Source organism: Acomys minous, assembly GCF_964271855.1.
Source record: "Acomys minous genome assembly, chromosome: 7".
Classification (NCBI taxonomy): Eukaryota; Metazoa; Chordata; class Mammalia; order Rodentia; family Muridae; genus Acomys; species Acomys minous.
In genome coordinates this window covers 73,870,784-73,892,314 of record NC_140488.1, presented here as the reverse complement: position 1 = coordinate 73,892,314, position 21,531 = coordinate 73,870,784, and the positions used below count along the sequence as shown (strand labels likewise).

The 21,531-nt window shown below is 45.7% G+C and overlaps 1 protein-coding gene across 12 annotated transcripts in view; it reads left to right on the top strand.

The window, feature by feature from the left end:
• The window catches only part of NHSL2 (NHS like 2), a gene marked incomplete at its 5' end in the record, with an annotated part of 256,434 nt that extends 245,546 nt beyond the window's left edge, over positions 1–10,888 (top strand). For all 12 annotated transcript variants that reach the window (XM_084789447.1, XM_084789442.1, XM_084789438.1 and 9 more), the window contains 2 exons: positions 629–761; positions 1,549–10,888. In XM_084789447.1, coding sequence (XP_084645573.1) covers positions 629–761; positions 1,549–1,870 — 455 coding nt within the window. In that variant the 3' untranslated portion in view covers positions 1,871–10,888. The remainder of the gene's footprint in view (positions 1–628; positions 762–1,548) is intronic.
• Between the last annotated feature and the right edge of the window lie 10,643 nt (positions 10,889–21,531).

Genomic DNA, 21,531 nt, shown 5'->3' with positions numbered 1-21,531 from the left:
CTTCGAAACTTTAATACTGAGCATCACAAATCTCCTGACCTTCTTTAAGCTGATTTAGACTTTCAGTGTAAGTTAATCACTGTGACAAAAGCAAGTGAGCATGTCAAAGCCACGGGTTATTTTCAAATATGCATCGTCTGACTCCACAGGCTCCCTCGGATTCAAACAGGTCCCATCCCCTGCCTCCCACTGGGTGAGGATAATTGCTTTACCCTGCTCTCAGTATCTTGAGTTTTTTAATTATGTATTTATAACAAGGGGGTGCGGGGTGTAGCTCAGTGCTAGAGAGCTTATCTAGTGTGTGCAAGGTCCCGAGCTCCATCCCCAGCACTAATTTTTGTCTCAATAAGTAAGAAAACAAGAACATGCTCAAACAACCTGTTTTAATGAAAATCGTGCCTGAGACCAGGGCTGTGGGCCATTCTTCACCATGTGGGCACTGAAAGGCCTGGGACTAAACCATTAGCCTTCTGAACTTCCGGTTCCTCTTAGGAAAATGGAGACATCAGAAGTCTCCGCTCTGCTGTCCCTCCTGAGATGTTTTGAACATCAAGCGAAATAATGAAACTGAGTGTGCTTTGTCCTAGCTATGAGAGTCGAAGTCATTGCTTTTGGTTCTTATGCCTAGGGAGGTCTGTGGAACCAAGTACTGAAGAGAAAAGTTTAATCAGTGATAAAACAGCTGAATGGATTGCGGAGGAGGATGATGACGTGTTTGTGGCTTCCCGCACAACTGAAGATTTATTTACTGTGATACACAGGTCAGGATCATTTTCCTTCTTCGTAATTGCAATTGCTTTCCCCTTTTCTACTTGAAGAAAAACTGCTGCCTCTGAGTAGCCATTAGAGTTGCAACTGGATTTTAAGTTGGGGTACCTACGTATGTGAGCACAGTGTGGGACCTCACATCTCAAATTCACTGGTCTTTGGGTGAAGCGGAGGAGGGGGAGGACCAGGTGCTGAGAGATGCCTCTGTCTCCTAGCAACTGCCTGGCCTATTGTGTCTCCATCTGCTCCCTCACAGCTCTGCCTGCAGTCAGAGACATTTAACCCTTCACAGAATCCCTTGCACCACAGAATTCTATCTCAAAGCGACATGGAGCACTGAACAATATATGCGAGCAGGGACTTAGGCCGAGGGGGAACAGAGGTGGGCATAGAGGCATGAAGCAGGCGCTTGGTGATGAGGTGCCTGGGTCTATGAGCTCGGTTACTGGAATGGAGCACCAGTTCAAACCAGTTCCAAACCACTGGCTGTCTTCATTCAGTCACTGAGCTACTGGCCTTGACTATTTGAAGTTTGTTCTTGATCTCAGAACGAATAAGGACTGAACCTGTAGCATAGGGCCAGTGCCTCTGGTTGTGGGCATTGATAAGCATGTGGAGAAGGGACCTGGGGGCTAAAGAGGTGAGGAATAGCCCGTCAGTACAAGGCTGTCTTATGCATGCCCCTGAACACTTCCCTCCCTGGCAATACTTCAAAACGTTGCTAGCTTGCTGGTCCCTGAACTCCCTGGATTCACTCAAACCCATCTTTCTCTCATTTAGGTCCAAAAGAAAGCTATTGGGCTGGAAAGAGCCTGGGGAGGGCTTCGCGGGAAGCAGACCCAGTTCCCATTCGCCCGTGAAGAGCACAGCTGATTCTCCCACCAGTGAGTCGGCTGCTGCTGCAGGGCCAAGTGGCAGTGCCTGCCTAGATGCTGGCAGAAATGATGATTTCAAGGCTTTGCTCCAGAAGAAGGGAAGTAAGGCAACTCCCAGGACCCGCCCCTCAGCGGCCGAGCTGCTGAAGACCACTAACCCCCTGGCACGAAGAATTATTGCACAGTTCTCAAAAGACTATGAACCCACTGACAACCCTAGTACCTAAGCCTGCTTCTTACTTACTAGACCTGAGAAGAGAAGGGGGAAGATAGAGGGCTTTAGAAAGGAATCAACCACAGGAATGACAAAAAGAATCTATGTCTTTGACGTTAACTCACACTCTGGACAACAGAGAGGCCAACGCAACACCACTGAACTCGCCGGGCACTGGGCTAGGCTTCAGACCGTCCGCTTTTCCATGCTTCCATCCTTGGCGGGGACTGAACACTGAGGTCCTCATCTTCCAGCGCTGTGCGCTAAGAAGAGATCCTCAGCTTTGAGAGCCTGTGTGCCACCTTTTCAATGTCCTAGCTGCTTTGTCCATTGGCTCCTGTCACTGAGAGGCACCGTGGGAGAACAGATTGGGGACTTCCAAACCAGGGCTGGGGACAGAGGGTGCCAATTCCGACGATTATCTACCCTCCCGGGGAGGCCTTAATGGCTCTATGTGAAGACACAGAAAGACACGGAGGCCTCCTCAGACCACAGTGTGGCTTTCCTCCAGAGCGAGTTCTGCAGGTGTGCACTAATTTCAGCATGGGGTTGATCGGATGGCTTTTGTGGTGCAAAATATGAATGTGACTCTTGCAAAACTTCATGCCTTTTTCAGTTTGATTGTCTATGCGGAGATCAGGGTGATGAGTTTTAATAAACTTCTAGGACTCCCCTCCCCCCCATTAGCTAGAAAAGATGGGACTGGGTGGCTTTGGCTGAACCAAGCTCAGCAAACGAATGGGACATTTGTTCACTCCCATCTAGCCAAGGTAACGTGCATGTGTGCCTTGAGGTCTTTCAAGTGTCTGTCAACATGGGTAGCCCAGCTCATGCTGTCTACTCCAAGAACTCTCATTTCACTCGCATGTACCGTTCATCACAGGAAGTCATTAGGTGAAGGACTGGCATCATCAGAGGCTCCAGAAGTAGAAAGGAAGAGTCTCTTGCCCCACGTCATTCGATTCCGGGTGTGCTTTCTGTGGTTGTTTGGGTTTTTGTTGAAAGGAAATCTGACTTCGTTTCAAAACTCGAGGACCTATAGACTGAAAAAGATCTTCTCAAAAAGCAAAAAGGCTATGGCCCAGAATACAAAAGGGCTACGTTTTTGCCATTTTAGGTACCTGCTATTTGGCCAACTTTCAGCTAGCCACGTGGTGGGGGAGAGCAGAGCAGCTAGGATCAATAGGACGCTGAAAGAGTTCAGAACAATGCAATTAACCCTTCCCTTCCAAAGCCAACAAGCACTGGCTGTTCCTATCAACTCAATTTTGTAAGCAGAGCAAGAGTTCCCGATTGCCGTGCACCTGGTCTCTGAGGGGCTGCGGAGAAGATCGGCAAAGCACTGAGCTGAGAACCTGCTGGCCAGCATTGGGAAGTCCATTGTCTTCTGGTTCCAAGGGGCCAAAAGGAAGTGAACTTGGAATATGCTTTGAGAAAAAAAAAAAAGATTCCCTGGCCCCTTCCTCCTGCACCCTGTGCCCTACCAGAGTCCTTGCTCAGCCTCCGGGGGGGAGCTGTAAGAGATCCAGGGCCAAGCAGATCTTCATTGTGAAAAGGCATACTCCTTACCAATGGGAAGCAAGCTCTTAGCTCAACTGCCCATACTCCAACAAGGCAACGTGGCTGGAAAAAAAAAAACCAAAACTACCCCAGGTGCTGAGAAGACGCAGGCCCCTGGCGTAGAAGCCCTGGGCGGAGATCCTTACTTGGTTTTGTCAGGTTTGTCTAGACAAACTCTTACAACTAGCACGCCCCAGATGTAGAAAGAAGCCGCTTAGATAAAAATAGACAGTTGGGGCAACTCTAGTTCTTTGGAAAGTGTTTAAAGCCTATAACATGAAGATCTAAACAAAGTTTCATTAATGTTGGCCTGAATTTAAACAAGAGTCAGGCAGGAATGTGGTATACCGTTTTGATCCCAGCACCGGGGAGATGGAGGCAGGCCGATTTCTGTGAGTTTGAGGCCAGCCTGATCTACATAGTTAGGACAGCCAGGGCTACATGGTGCCACCCAGACTCAGTCTCGGTGTTGGTTTATATAGAAGTATCATACCTGGCCTGAACTCAGAATTCCAAAAGACAGAGGCACGGCCCTCTGGAGGGAGATGAAGGAGCGGAGTGGGGTGCCCATGCTTGCTGTCTCCCTGGGTGTCTGCTCCTCACAACCATTGTGAATTGTCGAATGCTAAAGTATGATCGTATGGGACTCTGTACAGGGCTTGCTACTTTTGCGGAGTTTTTGTTTGTTTGTTTGTTTGTTTCGTTTTGTTTGGGAAGTGTCTTGTTTGTTCCTTCTCATGGGTTTTGCCTCTCCTCTCGCCTTGCTACCTCTGGAGGTGTCCCCCCAAAAGATTGTAAAGCTGAACGCTTAGACCGCTTGAGGTTGTTTCAGTTACCCGAAGCCTTGCTTTCCTCTGCAAAATTCTGTGTGTGCCTGGGATGTTCAGAACTCTTCTCCATCTCTATGACCCTCAGAAGCCTGTTAGCACAGAGGGCGTGGGGCCGAAACTTTACAGTCAAAAAAACAAACAAACAAACAAACCATTTAGGACTGGGGCTGTTCATTCAGTGTTTGCAGGGAGCAGACCTAGTCCTAATTATTATTATTATTATTTTTAATCTACCAGTCATTGATTACCACAACACCAAGCATCTTTCTAATACTTAACCTCTCTCCTGTCCTTAACATCATAAGCAGCAACTCTGTTCCCTGGGCACAAGGTGTGCTGCCTGTGAGGCTGGGGGAGAGAGGGAGAGAAAACCCTTCAGAGAGGTTCTCAGGGAAGTTGCTCCCAGAGTACCCACTACAGATAGCATACACTGTAAGTTGTGGGGGGGGAGGAATGAAATTGGCCCCACGTGGTCTTTTTCAAGCTGTTGCTATCCTCTTGTTTCCCTCCAACTCCAACCCTTAGTGGCAACTGGCTCTGTTAGGGTAGCCTAGGTGTAGTCAAGGATGGGGGAGACACCTTCCACCCACCCCACCACCACCACCACTGCCAAGATGCAGTTACTGCGTTGCACTTGGTGGGTATATGTCTGCGGCTCAAATGTGACTGGTGGAAAGCAGGCTAGTCTTAGTACAAAGGCTGACTTTGCGTGTGGCTCCTCCCTCTGCTTTGCCTAGATTCCCCGGCCTGCCTGGGCCTCTCCCACCTGCCTCCAACTTGTCCTTCAGTCCTAACAGCATGAACTGCACCTGTACCAACAACTCAACCACAAAGGAGTCAAGGCCACAGGCAGCCAATGCATTCATATTAGTTTCATGACCATAAGGTTACGGTTCCCCACCCCCACCCCACCCCCAACAAGCATTCTGCCTGACAGCTACTTTATCTAGACAACACAGATCCAGTTCCTGTCTTGGTGTACCTCTCCCTGAGCAGATCTACCCATTGCACCTGCCCCTCGCCTCGCCTCAGAACCAGTCAGGCAACCAACACCCGTCAGCGCTCACTGCTTCCTCCCTCTGTGTTCGCCAAGTCTGTGGCACAATGGTGAAGCTTTTCCTTTGATTTGCCAGGGCCAAGAGTAGGGTGAGGCAACTGGGGAGACACCCACTCTTAAGGCCCCCCCGTTAGTGCCTTACCCTTGCCACGTGGCCCTGTGATTTGCACTCTGTAAAGTAGTATCACATGCTCTTCTTCTGAGCGTAGTTCTGATTTGGGGGTGGGTTGCTTGCTGTTTCTCCATTTTTTTCCCCTCTTTTTTTTTTTTTTTTTTGCCAGAAGCCTTTGTATGCCTAAGCATTAAGGAATCTGAAGTATTATCATAAACATTTCTAAATCCTCCTGCTCCAGCTGGCAAGTTACCACCCTGGTCAGGAGGCACACTACGGCCAGAGCCCTTCCACAGTCATCTGGCGGTCTGCCCCTGTGACCTTCTGTCTGTTCTTTCTGCTTCGTTGTCCCTCGTAATCCTTGTGGCCCAACACCGATTCTCCTCAGTGCCTCCTACTTTGTTCTCCTCCTAAGAAAAAACATGCTCTCAGGAAAGGGATGGATCCATTCGCTTTGAGACTGGGAGGCTTAATGCTACCTTTTCCCGAGGGTTGCTTGCATCTGAACAGGGGAACAGCCTTAAGCCAAAGGAATGAAGTTAGTGCAGACTGTTAGGCATCAACTAGCCGTACAGGTTCTTTTTCACCACGGGAAGACCAGACTCCCTGACAGCTGGCTCCAGAGTAGAGAAAAATTCCAGTTTTCTCCTAGAATCATTGTAGTTAGTAGCTGATGGTCAATTAACTAGATAATAGCCCTGTGCTATTTTCCTACCAAGAGACTCTGAGAAAAAGCTACTTAAAAGCCTCTGAGAAGGCCTAGATCAATCGTTCCTATTGTACATTAACATGTCTGTGTAAATGGAATTAATACTACTTACCATTTAGGTAAAAGATGCAAAGATTTAAGGAGTTTGTGAAATGTGTCTTGTTTGTGCAAGGTGACTCCGTTGAATCCATTTCTTACTGATGTCAGTCGTCCAATTGCCAGTGGTGATTATTAGGTTGGTTGGAGGTGCACTTACTAAGCACAGGCCTCCACTCCCCCTCCCGCCATTCTGTCTCTGTTGTGTGCTATGACTCCGGCTTGGTGTGAGAATGAGACCTTATCTAAACCACAGCCCCCAGTCCCTTCAATGCCTTTGCATGTATTTCAGCTATAAGTGACCAAGATAGTAAGGACTTAAAAGGACAAGAGAGTAGAAAAGAGGTACAAAACAGTGCCTTTGTCAAAGGTCAGCAAACAGTACGATGATTTTAAAATGACACAAAATAAGCCAAGTCAGTGTATGGAGGACTATGGTGGCGAATGGTTTTCAGACATATGTTGGAGGCACTTTAATAAGATTAGCAAAAAGATATTTGCCTAATGAAGAGTGTGTGAAATAAGTGTATACCTTTGTTCAATACAGGCCTAAGTCTAGGCCTCTGGTTCTCAAAGTGTGGTCTTGAGACCACCAGGAGCAACATATGAGAAGAGGGGGAGGAGAGAGAAAGAAAGGTTACTCCTTTAAGCCCCCCAAAATCACCAGAGCCACGCCTCTCCAACAGGTTACCAATCTTTCCTACTGTCATCGTTATCAGTCTCTGGCAAAGAGGGGTGTACCATCTTCTTGGTCATCTAGCCCTTTGTTTGGTGTTTATATGCAATTGCCAGATTGAATCAGGCCCATCTGGCCTGGTCTGTGTTTCTTAAATAGTAGCAACAACAACAACAACAACAACAACAACAACAAAAAGATGATGGCAGTTATGTTTGGTATTACCAGCCCTTCAATAAATGTCCTCATCATGGTGGCTGGTCTCCAGGAGGGCTCTAGCAGAAGAAACACATTTGATTTTGAGCTTCTGCCTAATGGAAGAAGTGTGGCATTTGAGAGTATTGACCTCCCCCCTACAGGGAGACAAACTTCGGAACCAGAGCAACCAGTTAACCCCTCTCAGCCTCTTTGTAATGCTAAGCTTTATAGAAATTTATTCCGTATGTGGTCTTGAGATTTTTCTACGTCCAATTTTATAAAATGTTCTGCATGCAAACAAAGCATTGTGGTCACTGTACCAGTCGCCTCAAAGCCATTCCTCTTCCATGCGTGTGCTGGTGAAGAAATACCAACATGTATGTTCTGATGTTTCCTGATCAACTGTAAATTACATTTTCATTAATTTTTAAATGAGATATATTTACTCTGGCTAGCAGTTAAAATTTTATTCTTTTTATTATCTTTCATTGCTACCTTTTTCTACTGACTCCAAGGCTTACTTTGGGGGGGATTTCTTATTTCTAGAGTGTTGTATTTCTCTTATTTCTATATTTATCTATTAATCACAGAATGTAAGAGCTGAAAGGGACCAACCTCCCTTGTTTCATAGAGGAAATTAAGGCCCAGAAGGGTCAGGTGGCTTACCGAAGGTCACACAATGAGTCTGAGGCAGGGCCCAGCCTCAATTCTAGGTCTCCAGCCTCTGGGATGAATGTCTTGTCATTTAAAGCACTATATTTATGAAGGACCCATGACTGGCTTCTACTTGTCTGACTCATTAATTTCCCAGGTATTTCAGTGAAAAAAAAGTATATGCTTTAAGGGAACATGCGCAAGCGTTCTTTAGTTAATCCAAAGAAAATCTGGTTTTTAGTTTAGAAACTCATTTTCCTCCATGTTTGCTATCTGTGCCCTACTTTGTAGAGTGGATGTTTTTCCTAAAAGCTATCTGGGAAAAATTGATTTATATAGAACAAATTTCACTTTGGTAGGGGAGCTTCCCTATATAAGGGAGACTTCCAGGGGCTTCTTTTGGAAAAACAAAACAAGACTTTTCTTGTCTTTCGTTCCTTAAAGTCTTTAATTACCTATTAGTGTGAATTTTTGTACTTGCTGTTTACTTCAAGTAGGGCAAACCAGTGTTAGCTTTCCTAGAATTTACTAGAACCTTACCTTCCTAATCTTTTTGAGAAATCTTGAGACTGTTAGATGCTTATGAACTACTCAATTGTATCCTAGAAACTTCACTTTACTTGCTATTTTACCAATCCCTGGGCTCAAATTCCACCTCAACCTGATCAAATATAGCAGAGTTCCCTAATCAGTACTTATCTATATATGTGGTCTCTTTTCCAGAGCATTCGTTGCCCAGTATTCCTTAGTGTGCTCTTAATTTAGCCATCTCAGGCCTCCTTTCATAAATCACACATACCTCACTGTCCTATGGACTTGCAGACACTATATACCTTGTGTGTTGTACTAGTCATACTGAGCAATATTTTCAGTTCCTTCCAGGTTCTCATGTCTCTTGGCTCTCTTCTGACCTCCCTTTCCAGCCTCAAAGGCTTCTCTCACCAGAGACTGATGGGATTTTCCCCCCCATCATTTCAGGAAATCAATAAACGTTTTCTCCAAAGGGCCTGAGAATAACTGTTTTAGGATTTTGTGGGTCACATATGGTTTGTGGCAGATTCTTTTTTGTGTAGCTGTTTGTTCGTTCACTTGTTTTACAACCCCTGGAACATATGAAAACCAATGTCAGCACACAGGCCATGCAAGGCTGACTTCTGATCCACACTATCATTTATGTGACCGACCCCCTATGAAAAGTTGGGGAGGGTTGGCACAAGGGCTCAGCATGTAAAGGTGCCTGCCCCCAAGCCTGATGAGCTGCTCTAAGTTTGAGGAGAACCCACAGAGGAAAAGGAGAGAATGAGCTCTGGCAAATTATCCCCTGACCTCTGCACACATGCCAGCACACAGGCTCACACATCCAAACAGATACATGTAATAATTTTAAAAGGGTTTTTCACAAGTGAGTCTTGTACCAAAGGCTGCCACTAACTGCTTCGTGTATACCATACCATCAGACTATCTGCCAACACTGGGACAGGAACAGGTGAAGAGGGGATGCATATGGCAGTATGTCTCTGTCCCTCTATATTGCTATAGAACACCGAATTTCTGTCTGTGGATCTGTCCCATTCCTTATGTCTTTGTTTGCCCAAGATTGATGTAAACTGGTCAGAAACTTAACTTAGAACTTTTGTCCTATCCTTGCTCTCTCTGTGCTGGGATACCTGGTCATATCCCACACTCCTATCTCCAGTTTAGGGTGCTCTCATTCAAAAGTCTTATAGCATATTCTATAAGATTGCAGTTCAGTTTACGATTTCCTGGGGGGGGGGGAACCTACCAGCTTCCTGATTCCACGGGTTGTTTTGAAAACCCAGAAGATATACATAGCTCTGTCCAGTGCAATTGTAACCTGTCACTAGACAGCATGGAACCCCAGCAAGAAACCAATGGGATGCAGGAAGTATTTGTGCCAGTGTCCCCTGCCTCCTGAGTCCCCATCCCTCAGAGTGCATCATCCCATCCCTCTAACCAATAGGCATCCAACATACCATGTCCTGTTTTCTTCACTCCTCCCTCTGTCCTGGTCCCATCCCAGCCCTCACACTTGTCAGGAATTGGAGTTCAGATTCACAGTTCTCACATTTCCTGTGTACAAACTGGGGTAGACCAGTGGCTGCAAAAGTATACACCTGTATGAGTGTTTTCTGTACCTGGCTGCGAATCCCACTTGAGCATGCACAACATACAGTGCTCTCATTGGTCCTCTGGTCCAGGACCAGATCCCATGAGACTGGTCAAGGAAGGGAACAGCAGAGAAGAGGGGCCCAGAGGCACCACTCCTTTTTGTCTTTGGAGAGCTGCTTTGCCTTGGCTTGTGCTGGCTCCTTTCCCATGGAGCCATGTAAAGGAACTCCTCCGTGTCATTCCTGGCAGGCGGCCAGCAGCCATGGAGCTAGGACTTTTATTGCATGTGGATTTAGTCACTGGGCCATAAGCTGTGGCTTTTCAATGGCAACAAACTCACTTCTTAGGCCCTTTAGCTTGATTTCTGTCATTTGAGCCCAGGGATCTATCTATTTCCTGAAATCTAAATTTCCAAACATCAGATTCAAGTAACTTTCAGGGTTTCCTTTTTCAAAGCACCCATGAAATGGTTCATTTCTGCCTTCTGTTTAGGATTTCCAGAATTAGGAAGGGAAGGAAAAGAGGGTTGTGCCTTGGACCCAAGAGGAGCCCAAATAATACCCCGGCTCAAAAGCAGATTGAGGACTCAGAATGGGTCAGCCCTGCCTCATAGCCCGGGGTTGTGCTGCCTTGGTGGTGCAGTCAGTGCTCCTGGGCCCACTATGCCCTGAAGACAAAAGCCAGATGAGAATGCACAGAATGATGGCCCTACACTGAAAGGCAGGGGCAATGCCCACCCCAGGGATGGGACTGTATCCTGGATTCTGATTCCAGGAGAAGCAGTAACTAGGAGAGATCACATACCCAGTCTTTGTAGGATTCCAACACAAACTAGAAGGGAGTCTTCTGTGGGGTGATATTACAAAGGTAGCTTCTTGTCTTTCTTTTCCTTGTTGGTTTTGTTTTTTTCCCCAAGATTCCTTACTGGCTTGCTACCAGCAATTGAACTGTATTCTTTATAGAGCTAGAGCTGTTTGTGTCTTAAAATAAACTTTTTCTGTTAAAACGATTTCCTGCTTCCCTCCCTTGATTTCACTGGACCAATGCCTTAATTCTGGAGCAGGGCCAATGCATGCGTTGGTTTTACTAGCTACAATTATGGTACTGAAGCAACCCACTTTCCCGACTCACAATATGTCAACTGTGGAGACACGTTTTTGTATTCATGAGGCAGGTAAGAGGCTGGTTGTTATTTTCTTCTTCATGACGCTTTGTTTTTTGCTTCGAATCAATCCCAGGGCTTTACATATGCTAGGCAAGTACTATACCACTAGGCTAGGATTCCAGACCCAAAATAGTGATTTTTAAGTTCTACTAAAATCATAAGCTAGAAAGTTTATTCAAGTCTTCCCTCAGCTTCACTTGGGACTCACATACATTGCCTTTGGTGCGAACAAACCCTACAAGACCCTAATAAATATGCAAGCCACAGTTTCTTCCAGAAACATGCCTTAGGCCCTAAGGCTTAGGGTATCTGGGCAGGTTATTCGTGTTCCAAGACTTCTATCTGAAAGAATCAAGTTCAGCTGGTCACAGAGCTTACATGAGCTGTAGATGTGGGTAGCAGTCATTTGCTACTTTGTGGGTTCCTTACTCTTTTCCATCTTTTTCTACCCTTTTAACCCCCCTAACACTAGATAAGAGAGGGAAAAGGGGATGAAGTTATTGTTACTTAAACTACTTCCTGCTGATTAGGAGCACTGAGTTCCTTGGGGCAAGTTTGATCTTTACTATCAGGATATTTAATTTCTTCTACTTGTTTCTTTGTGCATGACTACTTGGCAAACAACAATCAACAGCATCCAACCACCAGCCAGCCAACAAACAATAGCCACCCTGCTTCTGGGGGGCCTTAGAATTTATAGATCTTCTGAAAATTTCCTAGAATTCCAAATGTCACACACTCACAGAAACTACCTGAAGCTGGCAAAATCATGCTGCTGCTAGAGCACGAGGCAAGTCATAGTCACCTGCTGTGAAGCCGCCTCTTATTCCCACACCTGGGATTAAAACAAAAACATAATTCAAAAACCAAAATTACTCCAGCACTTGGGAGGCAGAGGCAGGCGGATCGCTGTGAGTTTGAGGCCAGCCTGGTCTACAAAGCAAGTCCAGGACAGCCAAGGCTACACAGAGAAACCCTGTCTCGAAAAAAATCAAACAAAAAACCCAAAATTACAAAATTCTCACTACAGATGTATATAGCACAAGAAATCGGGCAACACTGTCTCCCTGCTTTGTTTTCTGGCTCGATAAAGCCACTCAGCAAGGGGAACTACAGGGACTGACCAAGAGCAAAACATCCAGGCCACATCTGACCCAAGTCATTTCTGGCCCTCAGAGAGTATACTCCCACCATACAGCTGTGTGGAAACAGCTATATATGAGTCAGCTCCCATCTAAAATGAGTTTCAAAAGTAGGCATGGTATGGCACAGACCTGAAGTCCCATCATTTGGGAGGCTGAGGCAAGAGGGTGTCAAGTTCAAGGCCACTTTGTATAGAGATACCTTGTCTCCAAACAACAAAAGATAAAGAAAATTTACTCTTTGGTGTTTTTCTTTCTTTCTTTCTTTCTTTCTTTCTTGCTTGCTTGCTTGCTTGCTTTTTTTGAGGGGTGGGTAGGTGGGTTATGATCTCACTATGTAGTTGTGGCTGGTTTGAAACATACAGTGTAGAACAGGCTGGCCTCAAACTCACAGAGATCCAACTACCTGCCTCTGCCTCCCCAAAACTGGGATTGAGTTGTTCTTTGGCTTTTAAGGCTGAGTCCCTTGCAGCTCCACATCCCTGTCTTTCCAGAGCCCAGTGCTACCTCATATTTCCTGATGCCACCAATTTGTTCTTCCTAAAAGATACAATAGAACTACAAATCACCTACAAAAAGCCAACATGGCAAGGGAGAGGGCAGAGCTATACTCAGCACAGCAGCTGTTCAAATTGATGATAGAAGGTACAGTAAGACAGGTATAGTAAAAGGGCCTGCCCTACTATGTGTAAACGACATGCCACCCAGGCTCACAGATGGCTCCCTAGGACCCACACGGAGAAGGGAAAGAACCTAGTCTTGCAAAGTGATCTGTGATCTCCATGTGCGCCCTGTAGCTTGTGTACCCCAAACAAATGAACTGAGACCTGTGTAGCTTGGGACCTGGACCCCTGACTAAGGGTGTCAAGGGAATGAAGAAAGGACAAACACATAAAAACAAGTACAGTAAGGTTAGAGTTGGTGGAACTCTGCTACTACCTCAGCCCCAAACCTTTGAGTTTATTATGTACCACCCAAGGATATGGGTTGGCTAGTCATCATAGGAGGTCTCTACTGAAAAGCAGTCCTGGCCTTTATTTTTTTTTATTTTTTATTTTTGGTTTTTTCAAGACAGGGTTTCTCTCTCTAACCCTGGCTGTCCTAGATTTGCTTTGTAGACCAGGCTGGCCTCGAACTCACAGAGATCCGCCTGCCTCTGCCGCCTGAGTGCTAGGATTAAAGGCATGCGCCACCACGCCCGGCTCAGTCTTCGCCTTTAAATATCCCTAAGGAGGAAGCTGCAGATGCTAGTCTTTGCACACACGCATCAGCCATCCATAAAAACATACTGGGACTCCTATGGAAAGCTTTGCCGTCCCAATAAAGCTTGCTGGAAAGGCTTTTCCACTGCTGTGGGGCTGAGGCCTTGGAGTCCTTGGCATAGATGTCTGTGCCCATGTCAACAATGCATATAATTGACAAGAGTACTTGCCTAGCACATGTTAAGCCCTGGGATGGACACAAAGCAAGAAAAAAAAAAAACAAGAAACCTTGATTTTAGAGGACTTGCTCTGTTCCCTACACATACACACATGCACTAAATAAAATATAATTTTAAAATTATATAGAGTTGATATATATATATGTATATACACACACTGTAGTTCAGCATCTGAGTTTCACTCTGGTAGGCTCAGAATCCCCTGTGACTACTTCACCAAGAGTTAGTGATACTTTTAGGGATTCACCTTCACTGACCAGTCTCCCCAAAGGCAAGTCCTGGTATAGTAATTAGGAAAGAGAAAGAACCCCCTGGAACTCCACCACACAACAAGGACATATGCTCAACCATGTTCATAGCAGCCTTATTCATAATAGCCAGAACCTGGAAACAGCCTAAATGTCCCTCAGTTGAAGAATGGATAAAGAAACTGTGGTACATTTACACTATGGACTACTACTCGGCTATTAAAAACAAGGAAATCCCAAAATTTGTGGACAAATGGATGGGACTAGAAATGATCATACTGAGTGAGTTAACCCAGAAGCAGAAAGACTCACGTGGTAGGGGCTGGAGAGATGGCTCAGTGGTTAAGAGCACTGTCTGCTCTTCCAAAGGACCCGGGTTCAATTCCCAGCACCCACATGGCAGCTCACACCTGTCTGTAACTCCACCTTCTGACACCTTCACACTAATACACATAAAATAAAGTAAGTTTTTGCCGGGCGTGGTGGCGCACGCCTTTAATCCCAGCACTCGGGAGGCAGAGGCAGGCGGATCGCTGAGTTCGAGGCCAGCCTGGTCTACAAAGTGAGTCCAGGACAGCCAAGGCTAACACAGAGAGACTCTGTCTCGAAAAACCAAAAAAAAAAAAAAAAAAAGACTCACGTGGTATATACTCACTTATAATTGGGCACTAGCCCAAAAGGCCCATCCCCCGAAAGTCTTCACTTACCAGGAGATTGGGATAAATGTGAGGACATCCTACTGAGACTCTAGGTAAGAGAAATATAGGAGGTGGGGAAATAGAAGGACCCAGAGGGTTCTAGAAACCTACAAGAAGAGCATCTTGACAGATGAATCAGGGTCCAGGGGGGTCTGCTCAAACTATTGCACTAACTAAGGACAATACAAGTAGTAAACATCAAACCCCTACTCAGATCTACCCAATAGATCTCCACAGTTATGTGGAGAGTGGGGACTGACTCTGACATGAACTCTGGTGCCCCATATTTTACCATCTCCCCTTGGTGGGGAGGCCTGGTGGCACTCAAAGAAAGAATAAGCAGACTACCAAGATGAGACTTGATAGCCTATGACCACATAGTGGGGGAGGAGGTCCCCCTCAGTCATAGACCTAGGGGAGGGGAACAGGGTGAAAGAGGGAGGGAGGGAGGAATGGGAGGATACAAGTGATGGGATAAGAACTGAGTTGTAATCTGAATAAATTAATAAATTTGTTTTAAAAAGAACCCCCTGGACACAGGACAGGAGTGGACCTCCAGCCTGAGTAGATTCACAAACATTGTCTGAAGCACAAGGTTGTTTGGCATGTTTCAAAATTTTACAGAAGACAGAACATCTCCAATTTACATCATTCCCAGAACTTGGGGATGTCTTCAATTCAGCCTGCTCCTCAATTTCCTGAAGGTATTTTAATGTGTGACCCTTGCACAAAGGGTGGACTTCTTGGTAGGCAGCCTCTAAGTTGGCACTTAATCACTGCTCACACATTTCCAGGGAATGCCTTGGGGATCCATAGGCGTGCGTGGGGGAAGAAAGGAAGCAGGATTAGGCAAGGGCAGATGGGAGCAGGCACAGCAGTGGATCAGCTCGCTTGGTGGCTTAAGGCGGCCTCTGAAGCTCAAGTGACTTATTGGACTACACAGTATAGCTTGGCATACTGACAGAGTACTTGTCTGGCCCTCAGGAGGCTCTGGGTCCCCTTCCCAGCACTACTAAACAAACAAACATGGTGCTAGGCCACCGAACAGACCCTTATAGCTCTGCTTCAGCAGGACATTGGTTCTGAAACACAAGGATACGACCTTGGATGTCTCTCTAGCTCTGAAGGAGCCAATGGTTAAAGAAAGCCTTTGCTACTGCACTCCCAGTAAGCTGACATCAAGTCCTCCTGGGAGGCCATCTTGTTTACTGTTCTATTGCTTGGGAGAGACACCACGAGCAAGGCAACTTATAAAATGAAACATTTCATTGGGGTCTTGCTTACAGTTTCAGAGGGTGACCCCATGACGATCCTGATGGGGAGCATGGCAGCGGGCAGGCAGACATGGTGCTGGAGCAGTAGCTGAGACCTTCCATCTGATCCACAAGCAGGGGGCAGAGAGAGACAAAGGCACTGGGGCCTTGAAACCTCAGATCCCACCCCACCCCCCAGTGACACACCTTCTCCAACAGGGCTACACTTAGTCCTTCCCAACAAGTCCACAAACTGGGAACCAAACCTTCAAATATATTAGCCTAATAGGGAGGGGGGCATTCTCATTCCAACAACTGCAGAGAGAGATCCAGGTGACAATGTATACATTCATCACAGGCATCTTTCTCTGCAGAATACTACATGCTACACAATGACAAATTGCTATTTTCTGACACTCCCTTTCATAGAGCTCACCCAGTCGACACTCCAGATCAATTAAGGTTCATTTGATTATGTTTATGGCTTTTTAAAGTTGCAATCACCATCCGGGGACACATGCCTGCAACCTTCATTAGACTTGGTATTTCCTGTGCCCCACTACTATCCCTTAGCAAATTCTTGCCAAAGGAATGGCATGTAACGTCAGCACATGACTAATCTATCCGTTATGGAATAAAATGATGCTAATATCTACCAAGCACCTGTGATGGCCCAGGTTCCATTTGCCCACCATTGCCTTCTCTTATTCAGCACCTGTGTGACGAGCTCCTGCTACACAGCACACACAACACTGGGTGCTGAGGAGAGGCATGGTGTTTGCCATGAGCTGAGCCATCCCCAGGGCCAGAACTAACAAACCCACCTTCCTGTTAGTGCATAATCACCACTCTAGCTCTGTGCTCCTGTGGTCACCTTTCCTCTCTCAGCATCTTTTCATCAGTGCCCACTGGAGCCTCAATTCTGCGGCCTAATAACTAACTCCAAAGGCCCAAACAGAAAGCCTCCCTCAGTCCCTTTCATAGCTACCTGGCTGGCAGGTTCCTGAGAAATTTCTCTGGTAGGCCTCTCCTCAGGGCATCCTGCCCTCCTATAATCCTCAGCACATGGGAGGGAGCAGACCCCTCCCCTTCCTCATTGCACCTTCCAGTTGTTGAATGCTGACGGGATTCACATCTCAAGGAGCCAGCAGTTCCACTCCAACATGTATATCCTGGGAAAATGTGCATGCGGTTCCTAAAGGCATAGGCGGTCTGTTAACAGCATTGCGCACAACAACCCGAATTGTCCAATTGCCAGCAAAAGCAGAATGGAGCTGGGAACCATGACACATTGAAAGGTTGTGGGGGGGGGAGGTAATGGAATTTGAGGCGAGCCTAGACTACGGAGTGGAACCCCATTTTTGTTGTTGTTCTTGTTTATAAAGTAGATGGGTAAGTAGATGGCTTACAGTTCAAGAAGGATAAGAATCTGGCATAGTGGGAAAGCATGGCAGCAAGAGGCAGGCATGGCAGTTGAGAGTGCAAACCTTCAAACTCGAGCAGGAACCAGAGAGGGTGACCTGGAAATAGAGCAAGGCTATAATAAGCTCCAATCCCATCCCCAATGACATACTTTCTCCAGCAAGGATGCCCCATCTAAATCTCCCCCATTTAAGTGCCACAAACTGGGAGCCAAGTGTTGAAATACCTGCACCTATAGGGGATGTTACTCATTCCACCAGCACAGCAAGTTTGAGGCAAACACAATGCGACAAAGCTCAAAAAAAAAAAAAAAAAAAAAAAAAGTAGCTGACCAACTCATGGTCATGTCAATTACTAGTCTATTTTATCGCAAAAATATACACCCTAGGTTTAACAGATAGATATGATTCTATAGATAGATAATGTAAAATAATAAGGTCTTCACAAGCTGCAGAGACCTATAGAATATGACATTTAAAGATGTTTTCATTGTTTTAAAGATTCACTGACAATGAGACATGTTAACTCCTGGCAACACCCAGCCTACCTCAAAGAGGATGATGAGCATCAAAGAACCTCCTTATGGAGATGGCTTCAAATGTGGCAAACAAGCCACTGGGCAAAATGTCTTCATTTCTAACACAGACAGAATTCTGCCTAAAAATAGGCAAGCTTGGGTGCAGGCAGAGTTTTGGATGACTGTTCAGGCAGCAAACTGTCTCTGTCATTTTTTTCATTTTGGAAGCTGCTAACCTGCACTCCCAGCATACTCAGGTAATCAATTTTATTCCTTCGTAAGTCTCTGATGGGGTTGAAGATCAAATAGTTTAGTCTTACAATTAAGCTTAGTTGTTTAGGGGTTAAGATATTTTTAGGTCTAGATAGATGTTTTAAGTTGATAATGACGAGATATGATAGATATTGATTTACATTCAGAATTTTAGATGCACCAAGATAGGAAAGCTGTTTTCTTCAAGGCTGCCAAATACAAATAGCCAAAACACTAAGAATGTAACATTTATATAATTCCTGATTGTGTCATGGTTCTTCTTGCTATATATATTTTATTGTATGTATGTGTAATAATATAAATGTTTAAAAGAAGAAGAAAAGTAAAAAATAATAATTTCAAAACTGAGCCAAGCAAGCATAGTAGTACACATCTATAATCCCAGTATTGAAACAAACCAAAGTTTGTGAGTTCAACAAAACACATGAAAGAGTCCTCAAGCAAATGTCTATTTCCTGAGTGGTGGCCACAACGTTCATTCGTAACTAGTTTTATAAGCGTGCCAATTAAGTGGACATCTGGTTAAGGTACATGGTGTTTATACATGTGTGCTGTGTAATGTAATTAAATAGTCTCTCTCCCTCCCGCCCCCCGTAGTGCTGGGGATAAAATGCAGAACCTCTAGCACCAAGCTACACATGCCCAGCTCACAACTAGACAGGTTTTTAAGACTCAGGATACATTTCTGAGTCACCCTAAATTTCAGATCCAGTGTAGCGGGGTGGAGATGTGTCCATCGGAGAGAGAGATGGGGACGACACAGCCGGGGGGTGGAGGGGGGAGCTGCAGAAAACTGGGAAATCAGCATGGCCTGCTTTACAGAACGCAGAGGAGGGCCGAGAGCTGCTTATCCACGTCCTTGTGCCCTGATGAGAACACTCTTATACATTAGGAAAAATGAGCCGAGACACAAACAGACAGGAAACAATCGTATCAGGAGGCAAGCATGTGGGGAACAGTCTCTGCTCCCTAATGAGCAAAGACATACGCAATTCAATTGGCCTTTTTTTGCCAATTATAGTAGTGAAAATGAAGTGGGAGGCGGAGGGAACGGCAATGTGTCAGGCTGCGTAGAGCACTGAATGGATGCATGGTTACTGGCTGCTAACACTAAGTAAATACCAGCCTTGAAAAGAAAATCTGGCAGTATGCTCTGGGGAATTTTAAATGCTCATATCATTTTACTCAGTAATCCTATTTCTGGGAGTCTATTCTAGGAAAATTAGGTAAAGGAAAGAAGAGGCTATATAAATGAGTCTAGACATGATTCCCAAAGCTCACTTTTCACCCCAACCCCTGTGGTGGGGCCAGTGTCTGCCTGGCATCAATGCTCAAGGGGCTCATATGGTTAAAGCAGAATCGAGAATTCCTCGGTCCTTCCCAAGGCAGCTGTTTCCCACTGTCCCGATAAACCACTACTCTCTTGGCCCACAGAACCTTGCAACGGTCTCACAGTCTCCCATCTGCCTTCAATCTTGCTTCTCCCCAGTCTGTTGTCCACACAGCAGCCAAAATAGTGTTTTGTCTAGTTTCTTAGGCAAACATGCTACAATGGCCCCTTGTTTAGTTTTGTTTTGAAATAGGAGTCTTGCTATGTAGCTCGCGATGGCCCTGCTAAATTTTAGAAATTTTAAAGCATTCTAAAGATAGGTGTGCTGGCTCACGCCTGTAATCCCAGCACTGTGGAGACTAAGGCAGGAGAATTAAAAGTTTGAAGCCAGTTTGGTCTTTAAAAATAAACAAAAAGACTTTGTCCAGAGCCATCTAAAACTGTATAGTCAGTTCCCTCTGTTTGCTGAATAGAATCTAAACACATCCACAGCCACTCTGTTTGAGCCCACAGTGGACGTGTGTGTGTGTGTGTGTGTGTGTGTGTGTGTGTGTGTGTGTGTGTGTGTGTGTGTGTGGTTTTTCAAGACAGGGTTTCTCTGTGTAGCCTTGGCTGCCCTGGACTCACTCTGTGGACCAGGCTGGCCTTGAACTCACAGTGACCCACCTGCCTCTGCCTCCCAAGTGCTGGGATTAAAGGCGTGCGCCACCACACCACCCCCACCTCTGGCTCACATTGACCTTCTTACTCTTACTGTTTCTTGAAAACAACAAATTCTCTCCCTCCTCCATGTCTTTGCACCTGCCACCTCCTGCCCAGAATCTTCATCCTCCCTCTCGGCTTCTTGGATCTCAGTCCCAGGCTTGCAGAGGAAGGTCTGTGACCTAGCCTTCTAAAGCAGCGGTTCTCAGCCTCCCTAATGCTGCGACCCTTTACTACAGCTCCTTATGTTGTGCTGACCTGCAGCCACAAAATATTTCCATTGCTAGTCATAACTGTGATTTTACTACTGTTATGAATCATAATTTAAATATATGTGTTCTCCCATGGTCTTAGGTAACCCCTGTGAAAAGGTCATTCAACCCCTCCCTTACAGGGTCACGACCCACACGTTGAGAACCACTGTTAAAGCTCCCACCCTCCCCAGGTCCTATTATCACCCCACCTGGCTGACTCTTACAGCACTTAATGGAACCTGAAACAATTTAAGGTATTTATTTGCATGGGGCCCCGTTTTCTGTGTCTCCTAACTGGAATGCAAGCTCCATGAGAACGGTGCCCATGTGTTCACAGCTGGATCCCCAACACCTTAGGGCCAATGTACAAGTGAAATGAATGACTGTATAAGAAAAGTTCACCCAGGTGTCGTGGTAATCCCAGCACTCCGGGAGGCAAAGGCAAAGCATCTCTGTGAGTTCGAGGCCAGCCTGGTCTACAGAGTCTAGGACAGCCAAGGCTACACAGAGAAACCCTGTCTTGAAAGAAAGAAAAAGAGAAAGAAAGAAAGAAAGAAAGAAAGAAAGAAAGAAAGAGGAAGCAAGCTCTGCCAAGGTTTGTGGTAAAGAACCTTTGTAATGCTACATTTGTCGAATATATTAATGATGCCAGTTTAAGGGGAAGATGCCTCAGGAAACACCAGCAGAAGTAGTGTCTTTTCCAGCTAATGTAATGAAAATAACAGAGGCTTCATGTAACGGCAAACGTATACTCCAGTCTTGGCTCTGCCCCTTACTCCCTATGCTATCTATGACAGATGATTTGAGTCTCTGAACGTCAGTGTCTTCACATATGAGGTTTTTATTTGTTACACATGCATACGTGAGGACAAACTTTTGCACACATAACATGAAAATAAAGAAATAAGGACAGATGTGTTATCTCAGCAGGTAAAGGACTTGACACCAAGCCTGATGACCTAAATTCAATCCCAGGACCTCTATTATAGATAAAAAGAGGCCAACTTCTACAAGTAGCCCTCTCATCTCCAAAGTTATGCTGTTGTGAACATAAACCTAAATAAGTGCTGGGTGTGGTGCACACCTTTAGTCCCAGCACTTGGGAGGCAGAGACAGGCAAATCACTGTGAGTTCGAGGCCAGCCTGGTCTACAAAGTGAGTCCAGGACAGCTGAGATTACACAGAGAGACCTTGTCTCAAAAAAAAA